At 45.1% G+C, this 16,543-nt stretch overlaps 1 protein-coding gene across 1 annotated transcript in view; it reads left to right on the forward strand.

Annotated features, from left to right (window-relative positions):
* The window catches only part of SARDH (sarcosine dehydrogenase), a 52,439-nt gene that overhangs the window by 24,615 nt on the left and 11,281 nt on the right, over nt 1-16,543 (forward strand). The window contains exons 12-17 of the mRNA XM_081846981.1: nt 3,675-3,816; nt 4,785-4,868; nt 5,294-5,407; nt 6,160-6,298; nt 7,640-7,753; nt 13,293-13,440. Of these exons, the coding sequence (XP_081703107.1) occupies nt 3,675-3,816; nt 4,785-4,868; nt 5,294-5,407; nt 6,160-6,298; nt 7,640-7,753; nt 13,293-13,440 (741 nt within the window). The remainder of the gene's footprint in view (nt 1-3,674; nt 3,817-4,784; nt 4,869-5,293; nt 5,408-6,159; nt 6,299-7,639; nt 7,754-13,292; nt 13,441-16,543) is intronic.

Genomic DNA, 16,543 nt, shown 5'->3' on the forward strand with positions numbered 1-16,543 from the left:
TTTGGGCACGTCCACCAAAGGTGAAAGAATGTACCTTCATTCTCTTTACATTTCCAACATTTGTTCTCGGGCAAATGATATATTTTTGCAAGCTTGACTGGTGTCATGTACCACCTGTATATCATTTTCATAATATTCTCTCTTAAGGCATTACATGCCGTGAATTTCATACCAGTGGTCCACAACTGTTCCCAGTCAGCAAACATAATGTTATGACCCATATCTTGTGCCCATTTAATCATAGCTGATTTAACCGTTTCATCCTGCGTATTCCATTTTAACAGCAAGTTATACATTCTTGAAAGTATCTTAGTTTTGGGGTCTAACAGTTCTGTTTCCAATTTTGATTTTTCCACCTGGAAGCCAATTTTTTTGTCCAAATTGTAAGCCTCTCTTACTTGATAATAATGAAGCCAGTCTCACACTTTATCTTTTAATTTCTCAAAACTCTGCAATTTCAATTTGTCTCCTTCTTGTTCCAATATTTCCCAATATTTTGGCCATTTGGCCTCCGTATTGAGTTTTTTCAGAGGCTTTGCTTCCATTGGTGACAACCACCTTGGGGTTTTATTTTTCCAATGTATTTTCTGGTTCTTGGTGTTTTTAACAATTTCTAATTATCTTATGTTTGCTTAGGAGGCAATTAATAAATCTGTGGTAAAATAGATCTAAGATAAAATTTTAGTCAGGGCTATTACCTTGGGGCATATAACTGTGGGATTTGAGGATTGAAAATCTGACTTTCTGCATGCTCTTACCCTTTGAAAAAACACATCCCAAACAGCCTTGTTTTCAGGGTTCTGAATAGTTCCATAGCCAAACAGCTCTTACCATCAGGAAGATCTTCCTGAAGTTTTGTTGGAATCTCTTTTCCTGCCATTTGAATCCATTGGTTTTTGATTCTGCTCTCCAGAGCAACAGAAAACAAGCTTGCTCCATCTTCCATGGGACAGTCCTTCAGATATCTGAAGATGGCTATCATATCTCTACTCAAAATAAATTAAAAAAAATTGTCCAGTAGCACCTTAGAGACCAACTAAGTTTGTTCTGAGTATAAGCTTTCATGTGCAAAACTATCTGAAGAAGTGTGCATGGGGTCACGATGAGTCCGTGCACACTTCTTCAGATACTTTTGCACATGAAAGCTTATACCCAGAACAAACTTAGTTGGTCTCTAAGGTGCTACTGGACAATTTTTCAAATTTTTTAATTTATTTCGACTACTTCAGGCCAACATAGCTATCTACCTGAATCTATATCTCTACTCACTCTCTTCTTCTCCATGCTAAACATAGCCAACTCCCTAAACTGTTCCTCATAAGGCTTGGTTTCCACACCCTTTATCATCTTGGTTCCATCTTGTCAATATACTTCTTAAATTGTGGTGCCCAGAACTGGACACAGGACTCCAAGTGTGGTCTGACCAAGGCAGAATAGAGTGGAACTATTAGAATAGAATGAAACCAAGTAACGTGTCCCTTGACCTGGACACTATACTTCTGCTGATGCAGCCTAGAATTACATTAGCTTCTTTCGCTGATGCATCACACTGTTGACTCGTGCTAAGCTTGTGGTCTTAAAGAAAGCTGCTTTATACTGAGTCAGACAGTTGGAGGGGAGTACTACTGATGCCTACTAGCCATGATGGCTATGCTCTTCCTCACATTGCTTCTGAATCCCAGTTGCTGGAAACCACAGGAGGGGAGAGGGCTCTTGGGCTTGGGTCTCCCATAATGGACATCTGGTTGGCCACTATGAGAACAAGAGGTTGGTTAGATGGACCACTGGCCATCATCCAACAGGGTCTTCTTAGGTTCTTATTGTCCCTCCATCTCGTTGTCTGCACTGACTTGAAGACACTCTTCAGGGTTCTAGACAAGAAGTCTTTCTTAGCCCTACCTGGAGATGCTATCAAGGATTGAAGCTGGGACCTTCTGCATGCAAAGCAGCTGCTCTTCCACTGAACTATGACTAAGTGGTACAGAGGGCAGCATTGGAACAATGTATATACCGTAAGTGAAGCTGGTAGCCAGGCAGACAGTGAGTTCAAGAGCTGGAAACTAGAAGACCTGACTCTACCATGATGCTACAGCCTGTAATGTCTGTCTCTGCCTTCAAGCAAGCAAGTGCCTCGTACCCTCCTACTTCCAGAGGAAGAGAGTGGTGTCAGCGTCACTCAAAACATAATTTATTTTAATGGTGTGCTGTTCCGAAGCAGAGGAAATGGCATGTTCTCAAACAGCAGACACAGAAGCACCTCTGTGTCAAAACCTGCCAACAGCCTCCTTTGTTGCAATGTACTCTTGGATTCTGCAATGGAAGAGCATCTTAGCACCAAAAGTGGTGTGGGGATAAGCATGCCTGTCATCATTAGCCTCCTCAAGGGGAGCTCAGAATCCTGTTCCTGAATTTATGGCCTTGTTAATCTGCGGAACCCTGCAAATTCTGCAGGGGTTATAAATTAAAAGTATGTATTGGTGCCTGAGGCAAAAGATTTAGCACTCCTTGGAGGCCCAGATGCAAGGCAAGGCTGGGGGAAGGGCTGTAGCTCAGTGATTAGTGAGCCTGCTCTGCATGCAGAAGGCCCCAGCTTCAATCCCTAACCAATGCCATCTCTGAGTTGGTCTGGGGGAAAACTCCATGCCTGAAAGTCTGGAGAGTCACTGTCAGTCAGCCTAGACAGTATTGAACTAGATGCACCCAGTGGTCTGACTCCTATGCTTCCTATGCTGTTATTACTAGCTGAATCTTATTGGCTGCCTCCATTGGCCACCAGAGGCACTTTTCCTCACCCTGCCTAATAGTAGGGATAGCCCTGATTGTACAACTAACGGTTTGCTGATATCTAGATTTGCCTCCCACTTCTGTGCTGCCCTTATGCTTGGAACCTTTCAACCAGAACACTGAAACCAATCCCCTCCACACCACCACCACCTCCATCTGCCTTCCTGGAAGTCCAACACCATTGTGGATGGAGATCTTTCTGGGTTCTGAAAGAAATCAGGAAGACCGCCAGCTCATGCCTCTAATTTGTCATGGATGCTGCAACATGCTGTAGTGTTCAGAGTGCCAGACTAGGATTTGGGAAAGACCAAGATTCAAATCCCCACTCAGCCATGAAGATCATTGGGCATGACCATGGGCCAGTCACTCACTGTCAGCCTAACCTACTTCACACGGTTGTTGTGAGGTTGTTGTTGGGAGAACTATGCATGCTACCTTGAGCTCCTTGGAGCAAAGAAGGTGGACCATAAAAGCAACAACAAAAAATAACAAATCCCTCCATTTTGAATGTACAGACCACTAATAAACTTATTCAGGTATTAGACAAATGGAGAAATAAACAGGTTAGACAGAAATGAGATGGGTGTGCTATATTTGCCCCCTCTGTCTCCTTTTTCCACGAAAACCCCCCAGTTTGAAACTCCCAAAATTTAGCATTTAAAAATGTGCTGGGAGCATTTGCAGTAGGGTTTCTGGGAGCAGAAATTGCTGGTGTTTGCTTATTCATCCCATGTCCAGATTGGAAACCAATCCACTGAATATCATTGGTATTGGGGGGAAATGAGGGTAGTGACAGCACACTCATCTCTTTATTTCACCATTTGGTCCTCATCTGAAGATAACACTTGGGTCTGTCTCTGTCTGCCTCTGAAATGTTCACCTCTCTATAGGAGGTTTCACCACTCCCTTACGAACAACAACCGCTGGATCCGGGAAAGGAGCCATGAATCATATGCAAAAAACTACTCTGTCGTCTTCCCACATGACGAGCCTCTGGCTGGGCGCAATATAAGGAAGGACCCCCTCTATGAGGTCAGACCCAAAGCTCATGGAAGAAATTCTGGGTGGACATGGGGGCATTAGGCAGAGAGGCATCCAGGGATGTGGGTAGCTTTTGCTGGAAGACTTCTGAAACAGGCATGTCCTGAAATGGATTGTGTTTGCACGACTCTAGGGTTTGATCTAGAAACCTCATTGAAATATAATCTGAGTCGAGTGCGAATTTCATGCTCTTTATTCAGTTTCACTTTCCCCCAAACGTCTAGCTATATATTCATTATTTACACAATGGGCCCCGCGATTGGCTAATTCCGGGCTGCTCCTGTAGGCCAATCAGGTTGTGGATTCACTTCATCCAGGAGCCTGATTGACTATTCCTGCAGGCCAATCAGGTCACTGATTCACTTCCACCTGGAGCTGGATTGGGTGGCTCCTGCGAACCAACCAGACTGCTGCATTCTGGATCCTATTGTTCTAGGATTCAGCTCAGTACATAACACTCATGGATGGTCCAAAGCTGATACTTTATTTGAGCAAGCCACCCACCATTGTGTACCCTCACGGCCAGAAGGGATGTGGTGCAAGCTGTTTTTAGAGAAGAATCCTCTATGTTGCACTGCAGGTGTGGTAGCAGTGAAGCTGCTGGACACAACTTAGCCGAGCTTGTGTGATGTTCGGGGGCGGGGGGGGGGGGGGAGCCATCCAACAACTGCGAGGGAAGCGCCTGTTGTAAGTTTGGCAGAGATTAAAGCCCCAAGCAGGCTTTGTATGGGGGAAATATTTGTGGTGAGGGGCCCCAGGTAGACCCTAACACTATGGGGGGATGGAGCCTAGAACAACATTAGCTCCACGAACAGCAAAGAGGAGGCAATAGCAGGAGAGTGATCACAGGCTAATTTCATGGCTCCTAGTTCAATGTAATGTTGGGGTTCAGTTTTTTTTTAACACTCTTCTTCCCTCCATCTCCTCCCTCTGAACTCAAATTTTTGCGACCCTCGCAGGAACTTCTGCAACAAGGTTGTGTATTTCAAGAGAGACATGGCTGGGAGAGGCCAGGCTGGTTCCATCCAAAGAGTAAGGCACCAGTAAGTACAAAATTTCGGGATGTAATACCAAGGAGGAGCATCGTGGAACATCATGTCTCCGCATGTGACCTTTGTTCCTCTAGCACTACCATTATGAGGTACCCTAAAGGCTCTTTTGCCTGTTTTCCTGTGCTGCTCTTTGCCCCAGGAGCTTGCAGTTTTGCACCAGCCTGTCTCCCCATTATTGTGAGAAGGATGATCTGCATAATGTCCTCTTCACCCCACAGAGATGGGTTTGGCTAATTTTGGCTTCTGAAGGCAGCCCTGTTTAGGGACGTTTTTAATGACTGATGTTTAAATGTATTTTTAATCTCTGTTGGAAGCCACCCAGAGTGGCTGGGGAAACCCAGCCAGATGGGTGGGGTACAAATAAATTATTATTATTATTATTATTATTATTATTATTATTATTATTATTATTTCAGGTTTTGGAATATGATTATTATGGCGCTTATGACCAAACCCCACATGAAGACTATGAATACAACCGCTTGCTGTCGGATGAATACACATTTGATTTCCCACCTCACCACAATGTTGTGAGTAGAATGCCCTTGGAGGAGGATGCAGTGGTCCTGTTGCCAAGAGGGGTTTCTAATGGGAGGGGGGAGTCTTCAGGTAAGGGACATTCCCATCTCCACCTGGAGATGCAGTGATTTGAACCTGGGATATTCTGGCAGAGGAACTCAGGCTTGCTGGCATCCCCCAGGACTGCACCGCAATCAGGCTTTTAAAAAGCCTCCATTGGAGCCAACTGGAGCTTTTTAAAATCCTCCATTGGTGCCAATTGAGGCTTTTTAAAACTTCGTTGCTACAGCAGCATCCTTTATGGGAGGGGGTTTCACAGCTGGCTCTTTGTATAACAGCTTCCTGTGTTCTATACACCCAGCACAGCATCTTGGGGGTGGGGGTGATAGGGAATCTTTAGCTGTTGAAACATAAAATCAAAAGTGATTCAGGTCTGAGTTCTTTGGGAAGAAAGGTGTCTAATAGGTAGTCTGATGAGATGTCAGTGCACGCAGACATGAGTTACAGGATGCCAAGCACTGGAAAAGAGCCATTGTCGTGGTGGGTGTGACTTTTGAAGAAGAAAAAAAATCCAAGGAATATCTGTTGTTTTACTTTTTAAGATATAAAAAGCATGAATCACAGGTCCCTTTTCTTTTCTTCTCTTGTCACCTTGAGCGACTTCTTACATGCCCCTTGATTCTCCCTTTCAACGTGACCAAGCCTGCCTGCCATGTGCCCCCATCACGCCATGGCTCTGTTTTCTTTCCCTCCCCGGTTTTAGATCAGGAACGAATGCTTAACCTGCCGAAATGCCCTGGCGGTGTTCGACATGTCTTACTTTGGGAAATTCTACCTCGTCGGCCCAGAGGCCAAGAGGGCAGCTGACTGGCTGTTTACGGCTGACGTTTCCAAGCCTCCAGGTACCCACCCCCCTCCCCACCATCCCACCCTCTTATTTCCAGCGGCGTTCTGCTGGCGCTGCCAATGTCATCAATGCCTTCTCCTGCATCAGGCACATAATCCCCTCCCAGTTAATGATAACGTTCAGCCAAGGCTTCTGCCAATCAAGCTGGGGAGGTTGCTTTCAAACAAAGGGCTCTGTGCCCGGGAGGAGGTTTGAATACCCCAAAGGACGCAGGCATCTCTTTGAGAGCTGCAGCCTGTGTTGATTTGGCTCTGCTTGTGATGGTTTTAAGAGGGGATTATAGAAATTCATGGGAGCACAAGCCTACCAATGGCAATTGCAGTGGCTGGGATGGCTTCTTCTCTCAGAGGAAGTATGCCTCTTAGCAACTAACTACAGGAGATCACAGTCTATTCAGTTTGGGATTCAGGCTTTGACTGAATTCGGTGCACAGTCCTATTGGAAATCAACGCCACCAGGAAAGAAATGTGTGTGGTGTGTGTGTGTGTGTGTGTGTGTGTGTGTGTGTGTTTGTTTAAGGGAGATGCATACAAACTTTTACTCATTTTTTCCTCATAATACATCTGCCTTTCAGCCCATTTTTAAAGTCCCAGAATCATAGAATTGTACTGTTGGGCATCTAGCACAACTCCCTGCATTACATAAATCACAGTTAAAGAATTCCCGACAGCTTCTCTTTAAACACCTCCAATGAAGGTGAGTCCACCACCTTCTGAGGGAGTTCGTTCTATTATTGAACAGCTGTTACTGTCACAAAGCATTTCCTAATGTTTGGTTGGAATTTCCTTTCTCATCATTCAAATCCATTTCTGTCTTGTTTCAGCTAATTGTTACCTCAGCTAAAAGGAGACTGTTTAGTTATTGAACAATTCAGATAAATCCTAATGGAATTGTTTCCCTCACACCTCCTCTCCCCTAATGGAAGAGCAAAGGCAAGGATCCTTCACTTTGTAGCCTAAGGGTTAATTTTGTTAGTTAGCTAGCCAAGAGGGGTACAAGTGGAAATGTTGCTTAGCAACCAGGAAGGGTGGCATGACATTACTGAGTTAGCACATGCTCTGACTGGCTTTGTAGTTCTGAGGGAGTTTTTTCCCCTCTGTGTATTTGATTGAATGTCTAAATTTATGCTGTGTACAAGGCCAACCTCTCCATTCCTTTCTTCTCACATTAATACCCTGTTTTCATTTGCTTTTCCCAGTAAAGTGTTATCAGGGCTTCTCTCTTTGGATTCCTTCTGTGTTTTAAATGACTTTGCATATGCATACATTCCTGCTTCCAAATGCTGCTTTTATGGAATGATTTGGGGATTAAAAAAGGTCTGGGGCTTCTGTTTCAGGAGCAACAGTTTATACCTGCATGCTGAATATGCGTGGGGGAGTCGAAAGTGATCTGACCGTTAGTGCAATAGACCCCGGCACACAGGACTCTGCGCTGGCACCTGCCTTTGAAGGTAAAACAGCAATGGCAACAACACTGATCCTTGATTATTTTAAACCAATTAGATGCTGGTTTTTCTTAACACTCTGTTTGAGTAGAGCTGCAGTTAGATTGGAAGTTGTTATGTACTGAGCTGAATCCTAGAACAATAGGATCCAGAATGCAGCAGTCTGATTGGTCCACAGGAGCCAACCAATCCAGCTCCAGGTGAAAGTGAATAAGTGACCTGATTGGCCTGCAGGAGCAGCCAATCAGGCTCCTGGAGGAAGTGAATCCACAACCTGATTGGCCTACAGGAGCAGCCTGGAATTAGCCAATCACACGGGGCCCATTGTGTAAATAATGTATATATAGCTAGATGTTTTGGGGAAAGTTTCATTCATTGCTACTACGAGCTGAATAAAGAGCACGACTCCATGTATATTTCAGAAGTCTTGGTGTGGACAGGAGCTGGGTGGGCAACTCTTGAAACATTTAGTGGGGTCTGGAGATGAGCAGGTCCCAGCAATCCAGGGGACACAAGAGCCAGTCTGTTGAATCTCTCTTCTGACAGCTGAAGGGAAACACAGTCTTCATGGCTAGTAGCCATTGAAAGCCCTTTCCTCCATGAATTAGTCTAGTCCTCTTTTTTCCAAAGCCATCCAAGTTGATTGCCATCACTGCTTCTTGTGGGTGAGAATTCTAGTGCTTAGTGCAAGAGCCGTCTTGCCAAAAATGGGTTTTCAGGAGGACTTTTAGAAATCAGTTTTAAGATGGTTCCCTGACCTCTTGGGCTCTCAAGCTATAAAGAGACATGGCACATGAGGAAAAAGGAGCAGGAGGGAAGAGGAGAAAGCAAGCACCAGGCCAAGTTTTTAAGGTTACCATTCTTAAAAGTTGCAGCTGATGTCAGTGGTGGTTCTGGCTGTCTTGCCATTGATAAAGAGCAGTCTTCCACCCACTGAAGCACACTGCCCTCCTCCCCCCCATCCACCAAATCAGATCCAGGAGCATAGAACTGGTGCCAACAGCCAGGACAGGAGGGAACGGGCAGCTCCAGCCTCACAATCTGAGTCTTGATGACACTTGGAAATCTACACAGGAGGGGGCTTGATGGAGGCACCCTCCTCCCTTACTTCTTTCCTCCTCACCTACCTTGCAGGACTGCTCTCCCTCACACCAGACCCAAATGAAGTCATCCTCAGCACAGCAGGAATGAGAATGCCAGTCACGTCTTTTTCTGTCCTGGACCTTGACATGACAGCCTCCTTAATTTTTTGGGATGGCAGGTGGCTGGTGTGAATGGTGATTTCATTACCTATGACTAGACACCAGGCTGGCCATGTTCCCCCCACCCCACCCCCAGGCTCCATCCAGCAGCCAGCATAATCTAATTAAACACTCCTCCTTTGAGGCCTTTTTGTAAACTGAAAGGTGCTTATTGAGTTTCTGTCAACCCTTGCTGCATCTACTGTCTCTGGGCTGGCGGGTAGGTGCACCCGTGACCGCTCCTACAGCCCTTATTTGGAATAATTAAGGGCAAATTAAAAATAAATCAGCCGGTGAGTGGATTTGCACAATTACTGGCAAGCTAAAATGGGTAGCTGGAGGGAGCATTTCTTACTTGACCTTACATCACAGAATTGGAGAGTTTGAAGGGGCTCCAAGAGTCATCTAGACCAACCCCCTGCTGCAATGCAGGAATCACAGCTAAAGAATCCCTGACAGATGGCCATCCAATTGCTGCTGCAAAACATTCAAGGAAGGAGAGTCCAGATGTAAAATGGAGCTCAGCTAGATGAAGCCTGGTGAAGGCTGACTCACTGGGGCTAACAGGGCTCAGTCTGCTCTCAGCCACTCCCACCTCCCTGGCTTCCGTCTTGAGGGTGGACCTGGCGTTCATCTTCTTTCTCCCTCTTAGTCTCAGACTGCACACACATCATACATTTACAGAACATTCAAAGCCCCAGTCCTCCCCACGTGGCAACAGTAGTTTACCCAACAGACCTATAACTCACAGCATGCTTAAACTACAGTTCCCATTATTCTTTTGGGGGAAATGTGCTTTACCTGTCTGGTGTGTGCACATCCTCCTGTGTTGCCCTGGGAGAAGGATAGGGACAAAAGAAAGAAAATGCTACCTGGTGGAAATAAAATAATACATGTCATTGAGAAAGCAGGTAGATAAATGTTTCTCTTTCTATCGGAACACCAGAAATTGTGGACATCCAATGAAACTGAATGTTGGAAGATTCAGGACAAATAAAAAATGACTTTGTTATTTAGTGCATAGTTAAACAGTGGAACTCCCTTGTGCAGGAGACAATGATGGCCAACAACTTACATAGAGGGCTATTGATGGACACTAGCCACTATGTCTATGTCCTCCCTCTGCTGTCTGAGGCAGTATGCCTCTGAATTGCTGGGAATTACAAGTAAGGAGAGTGCTGCTGTGCTCGGGTCCTGCTTGTGGGCTTTGCAATGGCACATCTGGTTGGCCACTGTAAGAACAGGATGCTGGGCAAGATAGGTTTTTGGTTGACCTTTCGCTCTTAAGTTCTGCTTCCATTGTTGGAGGCAGCAATGCTTCTGAATACTAGTGGGTAGGGGAGAGTGCTCTTGTGCTTGGGTCCTGCTTTAGGGCCACCTGGTTGGCCATGGAGACAATAGGATGCTGGACTAGATTCATCAGGGTCTTCTGGAATTAAGCTGGCTTTCCTTGCCGTTGGTTAAGGCTCCCTGCTGGGCTCCCTGCATTCCACCCCAACAGCTCCACTGGGCGCCAGCTGCCTGCTCTGGAGGCATGACAAATTCAGCATCCTGGTCCCAGTGCCAGAGAGATGCCTGCTTTCAGGAAGCCCACTGAGAAAGCATCCAAGATGACAACATGCTCACCTTCCATGCTTCTGGGGCCACATACCTGTGGTGGGTGGGATGAGAGGCAAAAGTGGGTGGAGCAATGAATGTGACACAAAATAGTCATAAGCAATAAAACACATCTAAAAGTACACCAGGTCAAACAATTTCCACCCAAATCATAGTGAGATGTAAATATAAAGATACCAAAAAAATAATATAAATAAGAACAGCCCCCTGCCCCCCAACCCTAAACACTGCTCCAACCCAAAAAATCTATTCAGCAGTCTCAGCTTTTGTAACTGGAGTTATTTGGAGACCCACCTTCCCAGGCTAGGTGGGGAAAAGCCTGCAAGGCAGGGAGCAGGTCTTCCAGGACTCACATCCAAGTTGGAAATCCCTCTCTGGATTCAGGTAAGTCCATATTCTCTTTCTGACAGATGGAGACCTCGCCCCACAAATCGGAATCCAGATGCTGTCAAACGCATTTATTTATAAAAGTATTTGTATATCATTTAAAAAATATTAAAGTGGTTTACAGCAATAAAACCATAAAATAAAACCATAAACAGTTAAAAGCAAGCACCAGTTGACTATTGTGGAAGGATGCACTCTTAATTGCTTGCATGGGTCTGGTGGAATAGGAAAGTCTTCAACAGGCATTTAAACGTTGGCACAGAGGGACTTCCGGGTTGGCGGCATCGCCGAATGGCGGACTCCCTCCGAGCTCCGGAGGGAGCCTGCTCGGCAGGGGCTGGGTTCTACCGCGTCGGCGTCGCGGGGACCCTCAAAAACCATGGGCGCTGAAACCCATGGGCACGGTGACTCGGCGGGCACCATTTGCGCCCCCCGACCCGCGAAGGAGCCTTTTTAAAGGCTACGGAGCGGGTGCCGGGGGGGGGGTGGTGCTATGAGTCCTCCGCTTCCCCTACCGAGCGAAGCTGCATGCCATTTGGCGGAGAGCGCTGACTTCTTCCATTGAAAATTCGGATTAAAAAGAACAACCCGTGAGTAATTGGAAACTGGACCTAAAAAGGGGGAAAAAATTAAATTCGGAGCGAGCGGGGGAGGTGCAAAAAGGAAGTCAGTCTCCCCCCTGTCGTAGAGGATTTAAAGCAAAGGATTTAACAACTAAGATCGAGTGCTACCTTATTTTAATAAAGTCACTAATTTCACGATGGAAAATTATAAGACTGGGCTGGAGGAGAAAAGTAGAACGTGAGCTAAAATGCAACCCCCCCCCGGGAACCGGGAGTGATCCGCGAGAGCGCCGGGAGAGGAGAAACAGAGGCTTTGACAGCTGTCAAAGGAGCTGTCAAAGCTGAAGAATAAAAAGAGAACTTTGTTATGAGGACTTTGCCGGTTACATTTGTTACAAATTAGATATAAATTGTTTAAAACAAGGAATAACAAGTTATTTTGACTGTTGGGTGCGATCTGGAAGGAAATTGAGTTACTATAATCCCTCTAGAGGGGCTGTGGGACACTACAAGTATTGCTGGCATGGAATTTGAATTGGACTTTTTATCTCCTGGGAAACTGCAGAAATGGAACACTATTTTGTCTACAGAGGTCTCTACACTAAAGGAGACAATAGATTTATCTATTGAAGAGCGGAAGGGACTTGACGTAAAGTTTTGTTCCTGAATAACAAAGCCTCTGTAGGGGATTTAGAAGCTATTGGAATTGGAACATTTTTGCAGGAGAGCAGGAAAAGAAACTAGAGGAAAGTGAGGAGAGAGAATAATAAGAACAACATGAATAACAAGAATTGGACAAAGATGGAAGTGGGAACATTTGGGACATCCAGATTTGAAAGGTCTAAAGAAACAAAATTGGAGTTTTTACTCTTAAATACAGAGATCTGGATGGGAAAAATGGACCTTTTTGAGATAGAGCTTTTCCAAGATTGGACGCTTGAAACTAAAGATGATCAAAAAGACGGCAAAGACTATTAAAAAGAAGGCAAAGTGGACTTGTGAAGGATTTCGGCCTAGATGTGGGATCTCTAGGATGACAACAGGCATTGATGGACATTGGGGAACGCAACCGGGAAAGGGGGGAGGGAAATTTGGAATCCAAAGGGTGTTAAATTATATTTTATTCTTTGTTCCATTTTCTTTTATTTTAATCTGTTCTGCACATTAAAGAGGGGAACTCGTGGAAGGGAGCGGGGTCGATTTTAGGGGATGGAAAAACATTCTTAACATTGGGTTAACTATAATAAGTTTAAAATTTGGGGTAAGAACTTGTTGAATCGATTTGAAGGAATTGGAATACAAGAGGGGGTGGGGTGGGGAAGTCCTGGCAAGATGCTAATGAAAATAAGGTTATAAAATGGATGTTTTATTTTTTTATTTTTTATTTTTTCTGTTATATTTGAAAATGTTCAATAAATATTATTTAAAAAAAAAAAAAACGTTGGCACAGAAGGCACCTGCTCAATCTTCATTGGCAGAGCATTTCACAGGAATGACAATCAAGGTTCAGTTTCTTGTTCTTGTCAAACAAGCTTCACCAACTCAGGGGTATGACAAATGGCACTCTTGCAGATGATTTCAGTGATGGAGCTGGAATAGAAGGACTCAGGGGATCCCTGAAGTTCCTTGGACCTAAGCTGTTCAGGGCTTTGTTAATTAATACAAGGAACTTGAACCAGACTCTGTAGTAGATAAGCAGCAAGATGCCTATTTAATATTACCTGTCCTTCTTCCTAGGGGATGGCTACTACCTTGCAATTGGGGGAGCAGTAGCACAGCACAACTGGTCCCATATCATGACAGTCCTGCAGGACAAGAAGTTCCAGTGCCAGTTGATTGACCAGTCAGAACAGCTTGGAATGATCAGCATCCAGGGACCGTACAGGTGAGAGTCACAGGTGGGAAATGGACTTGGGGGTAGACTGGTTGTTCTTTTTAACCCATGACTGAATAAATTAGGATATTTATTGTATACACTTGGTGGTTCATTCCCCAGTGGCATCTCCAGGTGGGTCTGGGAGAGACTTCTCTCTGAATCCCTGGAGAACCTGCCGTCAGTCAATATTGAGTAGATGATATTGAGCTAGATGTATCTCAGTAGCCTGACTAAGGCTGGATCTATACAGATATAAAAAAAAACACTATGGGAAAAAAATGCTATAGGGGAGAAAACGCTCCCAAGGCAATCTGCCATTGACTTTGGATTCTGCTCTACAGCAGCATCTGGTGTCACATTTTTATAATGCATTTTTAATGTTATAAATTGGTATCTGAAGAAGTATGCATGCACACGAATGCTCATATCAATAACTATCTTAGTTGGACTCTAAGGTGCTACTGGAAGGAATTTTTTAATTTTGTTTCAACTACAGCAGACCAACACCTACCTGTAAATTAGGTATAAGACTGTTTCCTCTGTTCCTTGGGGCTCTGGATTTGGAGGCTCTAAAAAAAATCTCAAGAGCCAACACCCCCTCATCCTCAATTTTAATGTACCTGCCCAGGTGAAATACCCACTGATTTTTTTTTGGCAGCAGTTAAACGGATTTCAATGAGTTTGAGAAATTGATCAAGAGGGCTTTGTAAATTTCTAGTTGTCTTAGGGATTGTCTTAGATGAAAAGTACCCATATCAGCTCCTGCTTGTGGACTTCCTATTGAGAAGACGGGGTGAGATGGGCATCCTTTGGCTGGATCCAGCACCCAGGCTCTTCTTATGTTCTTCCTTCACTGGGATTTCCAAGGGGGGAGAGTTTCTGTTGTGCTCAGATCCTGCTTGCAAGGGTTTCCCATAATGGACATCTGGTTAGGCGTTGAGAAAACAGGATACTACAATAGATGGGCTTTTGGTCTGATCCAGCAGGGCATATTTTATGCTCTTATATCTACAGAATTATGGTGGCTTCACAAATGCTATTTAGGAAAAGTGGGGTGGTGGCCTCCCCCTTTCCTTTGCTCCCTTCTCTTGCACATGTATTTACACCCACACCCACACACACGCACACACTCACACACCTTCCTTTGGTCCTCAGTATTCCACAGTAGCATACTGATTATCTTGTCAGCTGCTTAATTTTACATCCTGAGATTCTGTCTGCACTATATGTTCAAAGCAGTATTGTACCACTTTAAGCAAGCATGACTTCTCACAAAGAAGAAGAAGAAGAGGAGTTTGGATTTGATATCCCGCTTTATCACTACCTGAAGGAGTCTCAAAGTGGCTAACATTCTCCTTTCCCTTCCTCCCCGACAACAAACACTCTGTGAGGTGAGTGGGGCTGAGAGACTTCAGAGAAGTGTGACTAGCCTAAGGTCACCCAGCAGCTGCATGTGGAGGAGCGGGGAAGCGAACCCGGTTCCCCAGATTACAAGACTACCGCTCTTAACCACTACACCATACTGACTCTCCTACCACCTGGGAACTGTGGTTTTTTTAGGGTGCTGAGAGTTGCAAGGAGACCTCTGTTCCCCTCAGAGAGCTACTGTTCCTAGAGTGGTTTAACAACTGATCCCTCTTTCAAGAGAACTCTTGGAAGCTGCCTTATCTCAAGTCAGACCAATGGTCTATCCAGCTCAGTATTATCTATGCTGACTGGCAGCAGGCCTCCAGGATTCCAGACATAGGCCTGTCACACGCCTACCTGGAGATTCCACTGGGGATCGAACCTTGGGACCTTCTCCATGCAAGGCTGACACTCTCCCAAAATCAGCCAAGAGATTCCCTGTGGAGCACGTATCATGTCTCTCTGGAGCTTTCCTTTTCCTCCTGATTAGCTTTCTGAGGGCCCTTTCTTGCCAGCTGTCTCTTTGATGGCACATTTCTGAGGGCAGGCAAAGCTTTGCAACTGGAGTCTAAGAGGATTTCCACTCATTATCCTTGCATTCACACCCTTCATTTTCATAATGCTGCCCATGGCTGTGTTAATGGCATCCTGTTTCCTCAGCCCAGAGCAGATCCTAAGGGGACAGCAATTGCTTGTCAGCCTTGGTGCGCTGGCGTCTGTGATGTGCCAAGGGACCCTATGCTCAGTGGGCTCCAAAATATCCTGGTCCACTAAAGATAATCTCTGGCTCCTGTCACTTTTCTGTGTCAGCTTATTCAGGGTGGGACGAGAAGATCCTCAAAAGCTTTCCTGGCATGTTTAAAGAAAGTGAGCACTCATTACCACAGATTATGGAGGAACTAAGATTTTCAATGTTAGCAGGAAAGTCTGGAAACCATGCTTTATGAAGAACAGTTGAGGGAGCTGGGTATGTTTAGCCTAGAAAAGAGGAAACTGAGAGGAGTTATGATAGTCACCTTCAAATATTTCAAGGGCTGTCACATGGAAGATGGAGCATGCTTGTTTTCTCCTGCTCTGGAGGGGAGGACCTGAACCAATGGCTTCAAGTTACAAGAAACATCAGCTAAACATCAGGAAGAACGTTCTGACAATAATTGCTGTTCAACAGTGGAAAGTTCTCCCACAAGAGGTGGTGGACTCTATCTTGGAGGTTTCAAGTAGAGGTTGGATGGCCATCTGTCATGGATGCTTTAGTTGAGATTCCTGCCTTGGGGTACATTCCTACCTTGGGGTCCCTTCCAACTCTACGATTCTATGATTCTAAGAATCCCTTCCCATGCTCTGAAGCCACATTCTGAGAAGCGGTGTTGGAGAATTCCATTTAAAACAGGAATGAGTTGGGGCTAGTTAGCTATGCTCTTTACTGCTGCCAGCTTGGAGATTGCCCTCTATTGGGAAGACGTTAAAGCCTAATGTCTGATGGGATGGCAAGGGGAAGTTTGGGAGAAAGAAAGTCCTTCTTCACACAGCATGTTGTTGAACTATGGAGCTCACTTCCACAGGAGGAAGAAATGGCCACCAACCTAGATGACTTTAAAAAGAAGATTGGACAAATTCATGGAAGAGGAGAGGGCTATCAATGGCTACTAGCCACAATGGCTATGCTCCACCTCCATGGTCAGAGCAGTGATTATTCTGCCTACCA

The sequence above is a fragment of the Podarcis erhardii genome (assembly GCF_964252035.2).
Source record: "Podarcis erhardii genome assembly, chromosome: Z".
NCBI classification, from domain to species: Eukaryota; Metazoa; Chordata; class Lepidosauria; order Squamata; family Lacertidae; genus Podarcis; species Podarcis erhardii.